The sequence below is a fragment of the Amia ocellicauda genome, chromosome 9 (assembly GCF_036373705.1).
Source record: "Amia ocellicauda isolate fAmiCal2 chromosome 9, fAmiCal2.hap1, whole genome shotgun sequence".
Lineage (NCBI taxonomy): Eukaryota > Metazoa > Chordata > Actinopteri > Amiiformes > Amiidae > Amia > Amia ocellicauda.
This window is the reverse complement of record NC_089858.1, coordinates 43,713,396-43,732,170: the sequence shown is the minus strand read 5'-3', so window position 1 is coordinate 43,732,170 and position 18,775 is coordinate 43,713,396. Positions and strand designations below refer to the sequence as shown.

The following is an 18,775-nucleotide window of genomic DNA, read 5'->3' as shown; positions in this document are numbered from 1 at the left end:
TGGTCTTCTTCTGAACGTGTTTGATAAACTTGAACAAACTTGAACAGTCACGGAGTATAGTTATTTAATGTACTATAATATAGTCCATATCATAAATAATATTGTATTATACCCACTGCACTGCTCTGTATTTGCACTGGAACCCCTTGTAATGGCTCTGTCAAAACGAGTGTAACCATGTCATTCCAAGAAAGCTCTTTTCTTATTGTGTATTTGAATTTAATGAGTGGAACTACGGAATATAATTCCCAAACCAACTTGCAACGTAAGCAGTTACAGTTATACAAATATGTTCTTAAAATGCATTCCTTGAGTATCTGGTGGGGTTTCTTACTGTGAAATTAATATTACATTATTATTATTTTGACATCCCTTTTTCACACTCAGCAGTTGTGTGTGGATTGTAAGTGTTTTAACAACATAAATGGTGTGGTTTGTTTATTCTTAAATATGTTATGAAGTCTGAAGCTGACTCAATGTCTGTTGGCTGACTAACCAACTTCTGTAGTCACACAAAAATCTCCTGAATCTGTCCTAGCTACGTCTACACAGACGGTGACGTCAGAGGCAGAATCCTGCAGGCGACGCAGACTTTTTTGGAGTTATCAGTATCTAGCACATGCATTCTATCCAATCAGAAGCAAAACATGGACAGGTAGGGGGATGACCTGTCATTTAATTTGAGAAATATTTGATTGACACACATTCTATTCAATTAGAGGCAGGAAAGGATTGGTGGGAAAAGCTCAGTCTGATAGACAGAAATCCCGCCCAATAATTGAAAAAACGCCCTAATTTAATCTACCCGCCCAAGCCTTTTTTTTTTCACGCACACTGTCATTAAAAGTAGCCCAATTGGGCGGGAAACCGCCCATCCTCCACAATCAGGTAAGTCTAACTATGACAGCGGGGGGTGCAGCGATTGATGCGCTGGGTCGAGGTTACGCGAGCAACACAGAAAATATGGCCTAATAAGCTATGTAGTTATGTTGTTATGGGGGCTTTCGCATTTTTGTAATATTGCAAATGAATAGTATTAAAATATTATTAGTAAAAAATAGTAAAAGTTAAAAACTCATTTGGACGGCACCCCTAGCATTTGCCTATTCTGCCTATGCCATGGGCCCTCTGTTTTTCAACACTATTACTGTATTAGAAGCTTTCAAACCCTATGTAGCTCATCCTGTCATCTATCCGTAAATAGCAAATTGGTCACTATGAAATAACACGGTCAAAATCATTTTAATTGTACATAATTATTACCAACACATTTATGGGCGTGTTCACTGCGCTTTCGCTACTTTCGTTAGGAAGCTCATTCTGACAAAGTTGCTCAGTTTGTCAGAACACCGGCCCTGAGTATGAGGCACGTGCAGAAAGTTACCAGATCATCTTTGCTCCTACTTTTGCCCTGTGATAAATGGGCTATGCGAGTTTACCTTGAAAAGTACTGTTAACATACTGTAGCTATGAGGCCTAACTGACAAGGAACAGCTTAGAAACTAGGTAACCGTAGCAACCCCAGCTCAGTTGGAAAGGCAGTTACAGAAAACATAATACTAATATACAGCACTACAGCACAAAGCAAACCAACTCCCACTACATGAAACTATGACTGAATTTGTACCAGTAGCGTGAAAAACTTGGTGTGCCACATCTAATTTTCTCTACAACACAGTAGTCCATTCTTTGATTGTTATTGTTATTTTAAACATCACAGTGCAATCATTCTTTACATAGGCTTTTATTATTGTATTATTATAATTAGACCATAATAGCCTAATGATGGGATCACACTACACGAATTTAAGCCCGATTTGGCCCTCACGACAAATCGGCACTGATCGTCAAGATCCCCGCTGCCGATGGTCGTGTAGTGAGAGACGGGCTGATGCGTCGCTGCCCTCCGATCTCATCGTAAGCTGGTCGGAGCCGCTGCGATTTTATTAAACATGTTTCAAATCGGCGCCGATCATGGAGAGTGACCTGCTTAGCAGCCAATGAGAGCCCAGCTGACTGAAGAAGAGAAAATAAACAGAATAATAGACATGACAGCAGAATAAGATTTCCATACGTATTTATTAAAATACCAATGGTTGTTTCGGCGCAGGTTATTTTAAAATACTCTATACAGGGAAAATAATACGATACCAATTAGTATCTGTATTGACCCAGGTCTGCGCTAAATATCGACCCTACAATGCGCTGCTCACACTGTGGGATGGATAGATCTGTGACTGGTGCTCAGCTGCAGCTCTCACGGCCATGTCTTCACACTCATCCTCTTTTCTCTGCGCTTTGTGTGTTTGTCAGACACACGAATACGAACAGCAACAGCAGTTTGTGGTCGTGCTCTTGTTGCGCAGATTTCCGCAGTTTTGCACAGATCTGCAGAAATCCACTGATTCCATTGGAGAACTGCGGACATCTGCACCTGTAAATGTCCACGTACGTGTGTGTTGACTTTTTCTCTTTGCGGATCACTGTGTTTGTGCGGGATGTTGGGTTGAAGGCTGTGACGCAGATCCACGACATTGATGGCAGATCAGTGGTGCAGTGTGTGTCTGTACTGAAGCGCTCGGCTGTGTGCGCTGCTTCACGACGCAAAAGACATCAATTCGGCTATAGCTATAACAAAAAATGCATTCTGCATCTGATTTCTGGGTGTGCCAGCTGCGTCTTTGGGTGGCACAGGCATACCCTGGCACACCCGTGGCTACGCCACTGATTTGTACTACCATATTTTCAGTCAAAAATCTCCAGTTGTCAATGAAGTCTCTCTGAAGAAGTGGTCCTATAATAATTCAGATATCAACAACTGTCTAATTATAAAAAATCCCCTGAGAATGACAAAACCTTATAACCATTATCCAGGGAATATGTAAAAACATACAGCTTAATTGCAAGTGTCTGAAATTTTATTAAAATAAATAAATATTGAATATCTTGTCTGAGTAATAAATAATGGAGAGAAAAATAGAGATGGTAGAAAGAGATACCTGTTGGTTCTTATACTTACATGAAATTAATGCATGAATAAGCAAGCAAATGAGAATACAAACCAAGGCCATGTGAAATTAGTTACAGAGATTAGCCAAGCTGAAATCGACATCTGTGAAGTGCAAATCTTGGGCCATTTATTAATTCATATTGCAGGGCATTATAAGGGAATATAAATTTTATTTTATACATTTATACAGTACTGTGCACAAATTTTAGTTAGGTGTGTAAAATGCTGTACAGTGAGAATGCTTTCAAAAATAGATATGTTAATAGATATTTTTATCAATATATATTTATCAATTAACTAAATGCAAAGTGAGTGAACAGAAGAAAAATCTACATCAAATCAATATTTGGTGTGACCACCCTTTGCTTTCAAAACAGCATCAATTCTTCTAGGTACACTTGCACACAGTTTTTGAAGGAACTCAGGAGGTAGGTTGGCCCAAACATCTTGGAGAACTAACCACAGTTCTTCTGTGGATTTAGCCTCAGTTGCTCTCTCTCTTCATGTAATCCCAGACAGACACGATGTTGAGATCAGGGCTCTGTGGGGGCCATACCATCATTTCCAGGACTCTTCTTTACGCTGAAGATAGTTATTATTATTATTATTATTATTATTATTATTATTATTATTATTATTGTTATTATTATTATTATTAGTAGTAGTAGTAGTAGTAGTAGTAGTAGTAGTAGTAGTAGTAGTTCTTAATGACTGTCGCTGTATGTTTGGGGTCATTGTCATGCTGCAGAATAAATTGGGGGCCAATCAGATGCCTCCCTGATGGTATTGCATTATGGATAAGTATCTGCCTGTACTTCTCAGCATTGAGGAGACCATTCATTCTGACCAAATCCCCAACTCCATTTGCAGAAATGCAGCCCCTAACTTACAAGCAACCTCCACCATGCTTCATTGTTGCCTGCAGACACTCATTCATGTACCGCTCTCCAGCCCTTCGGCAAACAAACTGCCTTCTGCTACAGCCAAATATTTCAAATTTTGAATCATCAGTCCAAAGCACCTGCTGCCATTTTTCTGCACCCCAGTTCCTGTGTTTTCGTGCATAGTTGAGTCGCTTGGCCTTGTTTCCATGTCGGAGGTATGGCTTTTTGACCACAAGTCTTCCATGAAGGCCACTTCTGACTAGACTTCTCCGGACAGTAGATGGGTGTACCATCTACCATTCTTACTTTACAGCATTTTTTCACACCTGCCTAAAACTTTTGCACAGTACTATATGTATTAGCTTTATTCATAACTTCATAATAACCTGATGTGTAGACCGTGAGAGACGCAGAGGGCCTCTACACTGCTTTTAAAATGGTTTGTTTATCACACAGCACAGCACATACTGTAGCATATATGGCATATATTGGCAATACAAGTCAACAGTGAATTTGTTACAGTGAAGCTTTGAGCAACGTTGGTCTTATAGACACAAACCACTGGTCAAACATTTAAGAAATGTTTAAAAGGTTTTCAATGCTTTGTTTTTCTACTTTATATATATTTATTAAATTTATTTTTGGAGTTGCTTTTTGCACTTTCCAATTATTTTGTCCAATCTGTGATTAGACTGCTATATGATGGACCTCGTTTTTATTTATTTTCTCTTCATTTATTGAAGAGAGTCTGCATTCTTCTCCTTTTAGTGATATGAAACATATCTACACCAGCCAATCATAATGCCTACAACTGTACAAGTCCTATAGCTGTCTTGGTGTCCTTTCTGTACTGGTGGATTATGTATATTTAGCCAGTCATTTAATTAATTATTACTTCTTAGTTCCTTAGATGCAATTCAGTGCTGTGGTTTGATTGACAGTTTTCACTTTGAGACTGACAGCCAGGTATTGAGGTCCTTCAAATTCTCCTGTGTAATCTGTCAGTTATTATGAGGTTCTCTGCAGTTGTGGTAATTAAAACATTCATTTTAAACAGAGGCTGATATTCACTTTACATACTAATCATAAATTGTTTCATCATTCACAACCACCGTAAGGACTGTCTGATGTCTCCCAATTGTTTTTTTTTTTTAACTATTAACATCAAAACCAGATTCTCTTGCGTATATATATTTTTCTTACTAGAGCTGCAGGGAGATGTCTGTAAATAGCATGTGCACTTGAATTCAGCACTTTGAAATTAAATTAAATATGAGCCCATGCTTTTGCTTCCTTCTTTTGAATGAGGTTTTGAAATGTGGGTGTGCTTTGTAAATTCAGTGCACAGACAGATTATCATTTACAGCAACAATGACACTGCAGAGAATAGCTCTAGTGATAACACATGGCTTGCATGATGCATTATTTGTGCTTTAACTTTGCATGGGTTCTGGGAAGAATACAATTAATACAATGCATTTTTCGAGGTCAAAACAGTTAAAACATTAGGTCAGTACAGGAATGCATAAAATCAAAACCATGCTTTCTCTCAGATTGTGCAGGAGTGAAGAGGACAGGTGCCAGAAAGCTAGCAATGTGTAGCTTTTTACTGATGGATATGTGACTGATGCCAAGCTGCTCATAGCTCTGTTCAAACTGCACAACGTTTTTCTGCAACACACTAGTTGTATGCAGGGGGCCATTTGGGGATCATAAATCAGAAACTAATGAAGCCAATCCTCCAGGGCTCAGTAGCTCAGCACCATCCTTGGATATCAATTAATTTCATATCAAAAGCCCACTGTCAACATCAGGTGAGCAGGTGAAAAACAATTACAAGGTTTTAGACAGGTCCTAATAAAGCAGTACTTTAATAAATCCATGGAAAATTGATCAATGTCATCTCTTGATTTAAAAGCCAGCCTCACATTTCCCTCACAAATTTGTAGTATGCTTTGCTGATTGCTTTGTAAATGCAGCTCAGATGAATCAAATAAATTTGACAAGGTACAACATTTTCAAAAAAGACAGTTTGGGGAGCTGGAAAGGAGACATATTACATTGGCAGGCCAAACTGGTATTGTAGTTGGAATACAAAGGAACAAAACAGTTAATCTAAGGAGAGTATTTTTGTTTCTCTGCTGCATCCGTTAAATTAATGAAAGTGGTGAAATTGCACTGATGTTTTTTTTTTTTATGTTATTGAGATTGACATTGGCTTATTTATTAAATTAAATATTTTCTAAGATGTGTGAATGCTCTCTGTAACTAAATGCAATTTTCAATCATTTTATTTATTTAAAACTGACTGATTTGCGCACTGGAAAGAGACTGGGCAAGAAACACAATCTATCGTGCCCCACATTTCTGATGATAACAGGCTGTAATAGCAGACTTAATTAACAAGTTCAATCTTCTCAGTCCATTTGAGATGACATTAACAACATTCTCATCTAAATCTTCAAGTGAAATGTGCAATCAACAGCTTATGTGAATAGAGAATTTTTCCTCTGAATCCCTCACTGAAATTCAGTATCCTGCTTGTACAGAATAGCCATGCTGTGACAATGTACACCCCAAAACATGCATACAACACACCTTGAAGACAACATAAGATAGGGTAGTGGAGGGCTGAAGCCCCTTTCACACAAGCTTCCTCTAACCTGGTCGACCCTACTGCTATCACACAAAAGTTTCAATAAGCGTGTTAGATCAACGGTCACTGAATGAAGTGCCTTTCATCTCGCTGTACCCTGGTCACCCCCACTAGAGGTGGCATGCCAGTGTTTACCAGTAAATAATGTTTCACTATGATATAGATATGTATATATGGTGTATGCTGTTTTGTTAGGGGTCAATGTATTCCACAAGAGGCCTGATTTTCCTAGGTAGCTGCTTCGTGATTATACCTCCAGACATTGCAATCCACAAAGAAGAAGTTTTTTGAGACATTTATCAACTTTGCCACAGTATTTGAAAGTTCACTCTGTAGTCAAAAAACATTACATTTTAAAACCAGATTGTCTTTGTGTCACTGCCCTCAGTCCCCACCCCCTTCACTCTCCCTCACCCCCAGAACTTTAGGGCAATACAAGGTAACTTTAAGCACTGTTTGTAAACTTGTGTCATCATTATCGAGTGTCATATGCCTTTGGACATGAAGCAAGGTTTCCCCTGTTTCAACTGCAGTGTCGTACTGTCAGGGCCTTCAGTGAAGGCCTAGGATAAATAAAATGAAAGAAAATTATGCTGTATAATAAATTAATGTAAAGAATAATATGGTATTCAGACATCTTCATTAGCAAAGCAGAATTGTAAATTAATCCTCCCATCGTCTCCCCAGTGTATTTTTGAATAATAAGAGGGCATTATCCCATAAAAAAATGCTAGAATAATGTTACTAGAAAAACAATAGGGCAACAAAAAGCTGCTTTATAACTGAACAGCGCTGCATCCTTGGAGTGATTGTATTACTAGCCAATTGTATTTTGATGTGTTGTGGGCGACCATTTATTTCAATTGTTGTACGCCATTCGGGGCCTTAAAGCCTCACTAGGTTTATCTGTGTATGAAATATCACAGGCAAAAGCACAAAGTATGGCTTGTTATGGCAGTTTTTAGATTGTCATGCGTGTTTTTCTTCTGAAGTGGTTTACTTTATTGAGGTATAGGGCAGTCATATTGCGTGTGTGTGTGACGTGTGAATGTGTGGGTGCAAGTTGGAGTTCATGGCCAAAAGGCATGGTACTGTTCAACTGCAATGTGAAACATGGGGCTTGAAAGAGCACCTCTTCATTAGTACTGACTTAGGGAGTCCTTCAGTCTTTCCAGGTATTGCTGTTATCTCTTTCTATCTGCTATCTCACTCTTTTAGAGTGAGTGGGTCTTAGGAGCGAAGGAAGTGGAAATGAACAGTTTAAACAGGCTCCATTTTCGCCCTACAATTTACTCCTCATTTCGTTTTGTAGGACTGCTTTTCCTTACTGCCCCCTTTTCACAGGAAAGACTATTCAGCTTAAAAGGGCCATTTCAACTAGTATGCCTTTGAATCTGAAAAAAATTAATATGAATCTGCATTTACACCGTATCATAGCTAACATCAACATTCATCTCCTATGCAGCTTTCATTGGTCAAGGCACTGACTGATTAAAGGCAGTGTTAGCATTATAAATTAAAATCATTACATCCGGAATAATAGATGGTTGACCGACTGTCCATAATAAGGTTTTGTTTGAGAGATAGGTTAGGTTAATTTTACCGCAACTCCACTCAACTAGGTCAATGGAAACTAGAATGTGAAATATTCCAAAAATGGTTTGTTATATTGTCTTTCTTTCTTTGGTTGGATTGTGTTTGTATGTTATCAAGTTTGCATTCAATGAGGTGCAATTTTGAGTATACAAATGACATAGTGTTGGGAGAGAACTTCAGTTGTTCATTTGACTTTTGCTAAACCTTTGCTAATCCACAATAATATTTATTTGCATTACATCCAATGAATAAATTGTTTAACCCTACCATATAATATAAAACTATATGACCCAATGCATTCATATTTGACAGGAAAACAAATATGTGATTTGAGGAGTGTTCTGCATTTGTATATTATCTTAGATTGCAGGTACTGTATTTATTTCATTTATAGTGTGACTGTCACTGTCATACCTTCTGAGGAAGAAAAAAACGTTCTAGTGCAGCCTAAGCACAATAAATGTTACTACAGCTCCTGCAGCACTTACTATGCTGAGAAAAAGTGGGCAGTAAAGTGCTTGCTTGCAAGAGTAGTTTTTAGTTTGTTTCCACCCTGGGCCTTCGTGCAAGAGAATTAAAAAACGCTGACCCTTTTCCTGTCACCTTGGGGCAAACATGTCCCACCTCAGTCCAGAGGGATCTGAACCAAGTCAAGCACAGGGTAGGCATTGCTTGAGGTCTTTGTGTCCAACAAAGCTATGCTGTAAACCAATATTAATATTGTGTAATATTAACCTCTGCTGCAACATATCTGCAATTCATTTTGCCAGCTGATAAGACCTCATTTGGAAACTACAGTATTTTAATTTTTCTTATGCTGGAATCACCTCTCGTTTTTTAGTACCTGGCTTCTAGTATTGCCTCAAAAGGCAGTGCGTAAGAGCTGGACAAGTGAGTGTGAGCTATCAAACAGATTTAGCATGAGTTCTTCCAGTACTGTACAGATGGTAAAGTGCTCAAACACTAGTGCAGCATGAGGAATAACACCACACAAGATAACACATCCTAGAAAGAAAAAAGAAAATGCAACTGTGTGATGTAGCAGAGAAGAAAATTAATTCAGTGATTGAGTAGCTTGGGGCATGAGTGTTAATCACAAAATGGAAAAGCACTGAAACTGATAATCTTCAGCATTATTACAAAGTTCTTAGGATGACAAATATGCCATTTCAAGGAACAAATTCCCACAACATTCTCCCGAGCTTTCCTAAACAAGGACATGAATTTAAGAGTAGAACCACAGGAAACACTCTTATATTTTAATGTATTTAGGCTTTATTACTTTATGAAGTCACTCCTAAGCATTCAAGCTATCAAACATTTATAAATCATGAATATTAAGCACCTTAGTGTAAAGTCTTATTGACCATGTTCCTATTTCACAGATATATTCGGTAACACGGAAGAAAAGATTTTAGCCTCAGATGGTATTTTTCACATTTTATGGAGAATAGCTCTGTTGAAAATAAACAATGTGCAATACAATCCAGCAAACAAATGACATAGTGGTAAAAGGACATTTTATTTTTTATTATCTGCTCTCCATGCAACCGCTACCTCAATTCCTCTGGTTCAATTCTCTATGATATATTGCTGTGCCCGTGTCAGCATTCAGCCCAATGAATTAACCAGCACTATACTGTTTTGTTGCATTATGAAAAATAGATTTTCTGCCTGTTAGGATATGTCCCAGTTAATCACTAATTCATTCCACCACAGACCGAAGCTCATTAGCTGATTGCTGATTATTGAGATTCCATAATCACTGTGTTAACACTGGGCATAATGTTCAAAAAGGCATCCGTGAACATACATGCTTTCGCTACAGTTCAGTTATATGTGTGATGTGTGTGTGTTATTTTTGCTTTAATGGTAAAATGCCATCAAGTACTTACAGATTCTTATGGTCTACTTCAATTCCTCGGGTTTCCACATTATTACTGTAGTAATACAGTAGTAGGCAAATTCAGCCATAGAGGGCAATTTTTTATAGGTATTGTTCAATTAGCATCTGAATTAGGTCTGGAATAAAAAGGTGATCTGTATTCTCTAATCCTAAAAATGACATCCTTTAAGTAATTAAGGCCTGAGGTGGAATGATAACCTGAAACCCCATGGGATTAGCCACATCTGTACCACTTGGTGTCTTAATAATAATCATCACCATCATCATAATAATAAAACTTTGTTAAATTACCTTGTTAAGCTACTAAGCTTAAAACATGTAGGCTTATACATAAATCAATAGCACCCATAATCCTTCTGTTTTAGCTGGTGTTTTTGCACATCCTGAAGTTGATTTATCCCCCCGTCTCTAAAACTAATATATCACTTGGTGAGTGGGTGGCAGAACCAGGAGTTTGCAAACTAAAGCTTTCCTCCATCCCCAAATGCCTTCCAAGGTATTACAAAATGCGTACTGCTTAATCTGTCACTTTTGCTGTTCTGGTCTCTGGAATACCTTGTGCAGCAGAGCCAGAATGGTGTTGTAATTGTTATTGACATAATTGAGGTCATGAAACAATTGCAGAATGAATTCCACAGCACTTTTTGTTGTTGCTTCTGCTGGTACCAGCAAAGAGAAACTTAACAACCCATGATGAGATTTGGCTTTTAAATAGAAGAGCTCATCTTATAGGAGCTGGAGGAAGAAATAAGGACAGAGGGTTAGTGATAGTGTGAGGCAGGACGATTTACAGCCCAACACTGTAGGATATTTTAGGATATTAACTGCTACACTAATCTTAGAGTGGAGAGGAAATGAAGGAGATAAACATATTTATTCTGTAATGACTTTTCTATAAAAAGAAAAAATAAATGGTTCGTAATAATGTAACAATTTTAGTGGAAATAAATATAATAACAGGACTGACTTCCAAAGTTTTCAAAAGCACTGATAGTCTTCCAGGCTTGAACTGACTCTTGAGTTTCCTCGGTCAAACGGTCAAAACATTTGTCCCCTGTAGTGGTGTATAGTATCACTGAGATAAAAAAAAAAAAAACATAAGTAAACAATGTAATTTTAAGAAGACTGTAACAAGATTTAATTCTCACCCAAGGACACGTTCAGTCCAAATAGTCACCCCCAGAGGACAGGGCACAAACTATTCAATTCCTCTGCCTTTATTACTATGGTATTTCTAACAGTGTGCACCTCACTTAAGTGTATTAAATTCCCAAAGCCACAGTGGTTTTCATTAAATCGAAGCCATTTCACTGTATGTTGGTCCCTGGCTGCTCTATTATATGGAAGTGATAATTTAGCTGACAAGCATTGTGAATGGATGGAAACACTGAATATGTTCATCCCTTCCCTTCTTCAAAGATATTGAAGTGAACACATTTAAAGTGTGTTTGAGAATGGAAGGGAGGGATGCCAACAATAAATGAATTAATCATTTATTTAAAAGTAAAGAAAGTGAAACTCTCTGTATAAAAAGACAATAATTAAGAATTGTGATTGATGAAAAACAGCTCAGTGTTTATTCAGAGGTCCGTCACATATATTCCTGTTCTGTTTTCAGGCTGGTTGAAAACAACATGTATTATAGATTAATTCAGTGTGCAGAATGCCGCATCTGCCACAAATCACATTTCATTGACAACTTACTCCCCCTTTGTTCTTGAAAGTGACTAATATTTGGTGAATGTACATCGTGAAAAAAAAACTTAAGCCAATAAGTATGAAACTAACATTTATCTGGTTTTCTTTTTGAAATAAAAGGATGGAGGGAAACCATACCCTTAGAAAAAGTTCAAGGACTGCAGTATGTTCCTTTCTGTCTGACATGTATAAATAGTCATGAGAAAATAAGGTTATATGCTTCAGGCATTTTCACTGTAACTGCAGCTTATTGACCCTGGTTGGTTTAAACTTTCTATTCCCATGGAGGACATGAACAAGAAACCTAGTGGGTACGTAACCCAGATTGACCCAGCCTGGTATGCCATACTATAAGAACCTCTTCTTAAAAAATAAATGAATAGAGATGTTCAAGCATTATCCATGCTATGAATGCATGGGCTTTTGTTTGACTTCTGTATCTTGTGCAAGCAAGTGCCCGGGCTTTGGAGATGGGGGTTCTTTCTCCTCAACTTTCTTCCCAACTTGCCTCATAACTAGGGACCTGTGATTTTTGTGTTATTTGCCATATCAATTATATGGACAGATCAGACAAAACACAGGGGCCTACATATAACCAGCTGTAGTTATTGTGTACTGCTGGACAAACACGCACTGTGTCATAATTTAAGAGTAACATTACTATAGCAACGGTTTAACGGAGTAAAGTAAGGGGAAAGCCTAGGAAGTTAGTTCAGCTCAGATTATGTGCTTATGTCTGTATGGACCCAAGAGATCTGTGAGAAAGGAGCACACTGCTTTGAAATCCCTCCTTGGTACTGTTTAAATCACCGCCGTCTTTTTGCAATACCTTTGAGCTCCCCGATGTCCAGTGTCTTGCCCAGCTGCTCCAGGAGGTCGGCCCGCACTGCGTTCTTCTTGTGCTTCTTCCCATCGTAGTGTTGCTGCGCCATACCAGGGTTATTGAACCAGGCATTGCAGAGCTGGCAGTATCTGTCCGAGTCCCGCCGCTGCCTTGGGGAGGTGATTGGCGAGGTCTCAGGGAGTGTCTTCACCGGGCTGGGGTGTACCTCTAGGACACACAAATGCACAGAGGATCAGTCATCCACAGAGTTTCTCCGTTACATTAGGACAAAACTCAATTTCAGGGTTCCAGTTGGCAGTAAATATGGTGCTTTGCTTTGCATTGCAAACAAAATATTATTTCTGCCATGTACACTGGGACATGCTATTCTAGTGAAATCCTGCAAAGAAATAAGACGTGCACATAAAGCATCGGCTAAGACAATCTAGAGTGGGCTTTCACAAAATTGGGAAATAAATTTCATAAAATTCCTTTCCATTTTGATATAAAAGCATGCCAAACCTATTTTCAAATGGCCAAGATAGCAGTTGGCTATAAACAATATGTATCTGTCTGGACAATAACTGTCATTTAGCACTAGTCCTAATGGGCCCATCTGTCCAGTAATGGACAGAGTCGTTGTGTTGACTGCTGGAGTACAGTAGTAGTGGATCTCAATTACAATGACAATTACAGACAAATGCTGCTCCTCAGGACTCGAGGACTGTCAGTAATACTGTGGACACTCTGAGTACACTTCACTGCTGAGAATGTATTTTTGAAGTCCATTTTAGTAAATTTGTACATGAACCTACCAGTCTACTAGTGGATAGACTACACTGATTGACTGCACAATAATTACTGATATGTTCCCTGATCTAAATACTAAGACTAAAGTAATAAAATCTCCTTTATAAACTTTCAAAAGAAATGCAACATTCTCCCTTGCAATAAAAGGTGTAGTAGAAAAGACAATTCATAGTCCCATTCCAATTCCTGTAGCCACTGAGTCTTTCTATAACAACACAGCCCTTAGCCAAATGCAAATTAGCCAGTCTGTCCAGTTCAGAAACAGCAGAACACAATTGTAGCCTCTAGACAAGAAAAAGGTTTCTCCATTACACTATTAGTGAGAGCTGCCGATGACTACATAACTCAAATTATGTATACAGTATATCATTAGGCTGAATCTAAACCACTATGTTAAGCACTATTGTTACAGCTTCGTGGGATAAAAAGCTAATGAATATGTATAGTAAGACCAACCTGAGTGTTTAAGTAATAGGAAAGAAATTAGTGAAACACAATTACCTGAAGGCCATTCTGCCATGAGTGTGTGGAAGACAATTATGGTGCTGTTACAAAGCCACTGCCATGTAATTGTAATATCTTTAAACAGCGTCTAATTAGCTGAGCCAATTAACTCCAGTAACCAAATGGAGGTGGAAATCTGAAGCCAGGAATGACACTGAAGTAGGTGTAGGAATCAAAGCGTGTGTGAAATGTGTGGAGTTTTGTGGAGCGTGAGAATAGGCTGGAGAACAAATTAAAAACAGATGAATCATTTAAAAAGAGTAAGGGAGAATTACATCAAGCTCATCAAAAAACTCTTTGTTCTTGTCACGCAATCCTATGTTGGCAAAGATCTGATTTGTCTGACAGTTGTGTTATTGCAATGTGTAAGTAACACAGCATAAATTACAACAGCATAAATTTGAAACCCGTCTCTGGAAGAAATGCATCAGTTTACCATTTTTGGCCTTGATGAAACATTTAAAATATTATCATTGAATCTCATTGTAAGATATGTAAAAAACTGGGGGTTCACAAGCAACATACAAAACAAGATATATTACATTAATAATCTGGATGTCCAGGCAAGCAGTGCACTGTGTACTGTGAGCAGGACTTTTCTTCCTGTTTTTGGTAGTCTTCCATCAGTTCAGTTCCCCCCCCAGATCTGTCAAAACCTAATTACTTGACCCTAATGCAAACCTCTTTAAATGGAAATCTGGGATTAAGTCTATCCATTTCCCATAGTTCTTCTGGGGGAAACTGAGTGTTGCGTTGATATATCAGTGGAATATCAGTGAAAGATCTTGCCACCGGCATTCAGCAGTAACTTGCAATATGTTGCCATAATGCACTCATTTGGAAATCAATTAATGAAAATCAATACTTCCTTGCAAAAAAAAAGAAAAGTGAACCTTTGGTTAAATCTAATTATCAAGATGTCACAGAATGCACCATGTGGCAAAGAAATCAAAATGAATTGCTGCTTTTCATTTATAACATCTTGCAGTGTGAGGCTGTATACAGGAATGAAAAGAGGGAGGCCAAGCTATCAGTCCTCTAATCTACCCATCTGTCTTTCTATTTTTTCTCTCCATCTTACCAGTCCACACACTTTCCTTTTGTATAGTACATTTTAAAATGCCAATTCCTTTTAGTTTTATACACCCCTACAATTTAAAATCTCCCACTGTGAACGCTAAACAGAACTAGTGAATATGAAACTGAACCACTGAAAAGCCAATTTTCATACAGTGTAGTACAGAAGTCCATCTGAAGTGAGTGTGCATCTATATCTACATGTATCTATATATACACCGATCAGCCATAACATTATGACCACCTGCCTAATATTGTGTAGGTCCCCCTTTTGCTGCCAAAACACCCCTGACCCGTCGAGGCATGGACTCCACTAGACCTCTGAAGGTGTGCTGTGGTATCTGGCACCAAGACGTTAGCAGCAGATCCTTTAATGCCTGTAAGTTGCGAGGTGGGGCCTCCATGGATCGGACTTATTTGTCCAGCACATCCCACAGATGCTCGATTGGATTGAGATCTGGGGAATTTGGAGGCCAAGTCAACACCTTGAACTCGTCATTCATCATCCGTAGTCCAGTTCTGATACTTTCGGCAGTGGACAGGGGTCAGCATGGGCACCCTGACTGGTCTGCGGCTATGCAGCCCCATACGCAACAAACTGCGATGCACTGTGTGTTCTGAAACTTTTCTATCACAACCATCATGAAGTTTTTCAGCAATTTGAGCTACAGTAGCTCGTCTGTTGGATCGGACCACAGGGGCAAGCCTTCGCTCCCCACGTGCATCAGTGAACCGCCCATTACCCTGTTGCCGGTTCACCGCTTTTCTTTCCTTGGACCACTTTTGATAGGTACTGACCACTGCAGACCGGGAACACCCCACAAGAGCTGCAGTTTTGGAGATGCTCTGACCCAGTCATCTAGCCATCACAATTTGGCCCTTGTCAAAGTCGCTTACGCTAACGCTTACCCATTTTTCCTGCTTCATGCTATGATAACGAGGTGCTATGATAACAAGATTATCAGTGTTATTCACTTCACCTGTCAGTGGTCATAATGTTATGGCTGATTGGCGTATATACAGTACTGTGCAAAAGTTTTAGGCAGGTGTGAAAAAATGCTGTAAAGTAAGAATTCTTTCAAAAATACCTCTCTCTTCATGTCATCCCAGACAGACTCGATTATGTTGAGATCAGGGCTCTGTGTGTGCCATACCATCACTTCCAGGACTCCTTGTTCTTCTTTACACTGAATATACACTCACCTAAAGGATTATTAGGAACACCATACTAATACTGTGTTTGACCCCCTTTCGCCTTCAGAACTGCCTTAATTCTACGTGGCATTGATTCAACAAGGTGCTGAAAGCATTCTTTAGAAATGTTGGCCCATATTGATAGGATAGCATCTTGCAGTTGATGGAGATTTGTGGGATGCACATCCAGGGCACGAAGCTCCCGTTCCACCACATCCCAAAGATGCTCTATTGGGTTGAGATCTGGTGACTGTGGGGGCCAGTTTAGTACAGTGAACTCATTGTCATGTTCAAGAAACCAATTTGAAATGATTCGACCTTTGTGACATGGTGCATTATCCTGCTGGAAGTAGCCATCAGAGGATGGGTACATGGTGGTCATAAAGGGATGGACACGGTCAGAAACAATGCTCAGGTAGGCCGTGGCATTTAAACGATGCCCAATTGGCACGAAGGGGCCTAAAGTGTGCCAAGAAAACATCCCCCACACCATTACACCACCACCACCAGCCTGCACAGTGGTAACAAGGCATGATGGATCCATGTTCTCATTCTGTTTACGCCAAATTCTGACTCTACCATCTGAATGTCTCAACAGAAATCGAGACTCATCAGACCAGGCAACATTTTTCCAGTCTTCAACTGTCCAATTTTGGTGAGCTTGTGCAAATTGTAGCCTCTTTTTCCTATTTGTAGTGGAGATGAGTGGTACCCGGTGGGGTCTTCTGCTGTTGTAGCCCATCTGCCTCAAGGTTGTACGTGTTGTGGCTTCACAAATGCTTTGCTGCATACTTCGGTTGTAACGAGTGGTTATTTCAATCAAAGTTGCTCTTCTATCAGCTTGAATCAGTCGGCCCATTCTCCTGTGACCTCTAGCATCAACAAGGCATTTTCGCCCACAGGACTGCCGCATACTGGATGTTTTTCCCTTTTCACACCATTCTTTGTAAACCCTAGAAATGGTTGTGCGTGAAAATCCCAGTAACTGAGCAGATTGTGAAATACTCAGACCGGCCCGTCTGGCACCAACAACCATGCCACGCTCAAAATTGCTTAAATCACCTTTCTTTCCCATTCAGACATTCAGTTTGGAGTTCAGGAGATTGTCTTGACCAGGACCACACCCCTGAATGCATTGAAGCAACTGCCATGTGATTGGTTGGATAGATAATTGCATTAATGAGAAATTGAACAGGTGTTCCTAATAATCCTTTAGGTGAGTGTAGTTCTTAATGACTGACGCTGTATGTTTGGGGTCATTGTCATGCTGCAGAATAAATTTGGGGCCAATCAGATGCCTTCCTGATGGTATTGCATGGTGGATAAGTATCTGCCTGTACTTCTCAGCATTGAGGAGACCATTCATTCTGACCAAATCCCCAACTCCATTTGCAGAAATGCAGCCTCAAACTTGCAAGGAACCTTCACCATGCTTTACTGTTGCCTGCAGACACTCATTCGTGTACCGCTCTCCAGCCATCGGCGAACCAGCTGCCTTCTGCTACAGCCAAATATAATCTATTAACATTTTTGAAAGCATTCTTACTAATACTTATACTTACTTATAGCATTTGTTTACACCTGCCTAAAACTTTTGCACAGTACTGTATATATATATACATATATAAGATTTAATATCTCTCTTTATATATACAATATATATTTATTTTAGATAGCAATCACACACACAGGAGCTGCCAAACTGTAACTATCAAATTAAGTATCTAATTAATTAGACAATTAACTCCAATTAACTCCTGTAACCAAAAAAAGGCATAAATCTGAATCCAGGAATGAAGCTGATGTAGGTGTTGGAAACAAAGCATGTGTGAAATGTGAGGAGTTTTTGGAGTAAGGGAATTAATAGGCTGAAGAACAATCAGGGGGAAAAATAAAGTTTAAAAAATAGAAATTACATCAACATAAATCTGTTTTTGTCAAGTTGCCTTAATTTGGATACATCTGTATTGTATTAATTGCTATGGAATGTGAATTAGAAATCTTACTTATCTCTTGAATAAATAATTTAATTAGTTCTGATTTTGTGTCCATTAATATCTAAGTGATCCAAGGATCCTCTCCAGTCTATTTTTAAATGTTCCCAAACTTTCAGCTTCTACCACATCGCTGGGGAGTTTGTTCCAGTGTCTCCTGTTTTCCATTTTGAATGCCTTGAAGCCCAATTTCCATTTGTGTCCCCGGGTGCGTGTGTCCCTGCTGATCTGGAAAAGCTCCTCTGGTTTGATGTGGTTGATGCCTTTCATGATTTTGAAGACATGGATCAAGTCCCCACGTAGTCTCCTCTGTTCCAGGGTGAAAAGATTCAGTTCCCTCAGTCTCTCCAAGTAGGACTTTCCCTTCAGACCTGGAATAAGTCTGTTTGCTCTCCTCTGAACTGCCTCTAAAGCAGCAATATCCTTCTTGAAGTGTGGTGCCCAGAACTGTACACAGTATTCCAGATTAGGTCTAACTAGTGCATTGTACAATCTTAACATTACTTCCCTTGTTCTGAATTCTACACTTTTGACAACATACCCTAACATTCTGTTTGACTTTTTTATTGCTTTCCCACATTGTTTGGCTGGAGAAAGTGAGGAGTCCACATAGACTCCTAGAT

The 18,775-nt window shown here is 39.1% G+C and overlaps 1 protein-coding gene across 1 annotated transcript in view; it reads right to left on the bottom strand.

Annotated features, from left to right (window-relative positions):
• Window positions 1-18,775, bottom strand: part of zmat4b (zinc finger, matrin-type 4b) — a 215,447-nt gene that overhangs the window by 49,290 nt on the left and 147,382 nt on the right. Inside the window, exon 5 of the mRNA XM_066714559.1 lies at window positions 12,580-12,801. Coding sequence (XP_066570656.1) covers window positions 12,580-12,801 — 222 coding nt within the window. The remainder of the gene's footprint in view (window positions 1-12,579; window positions 12,802-18,775) is intronic.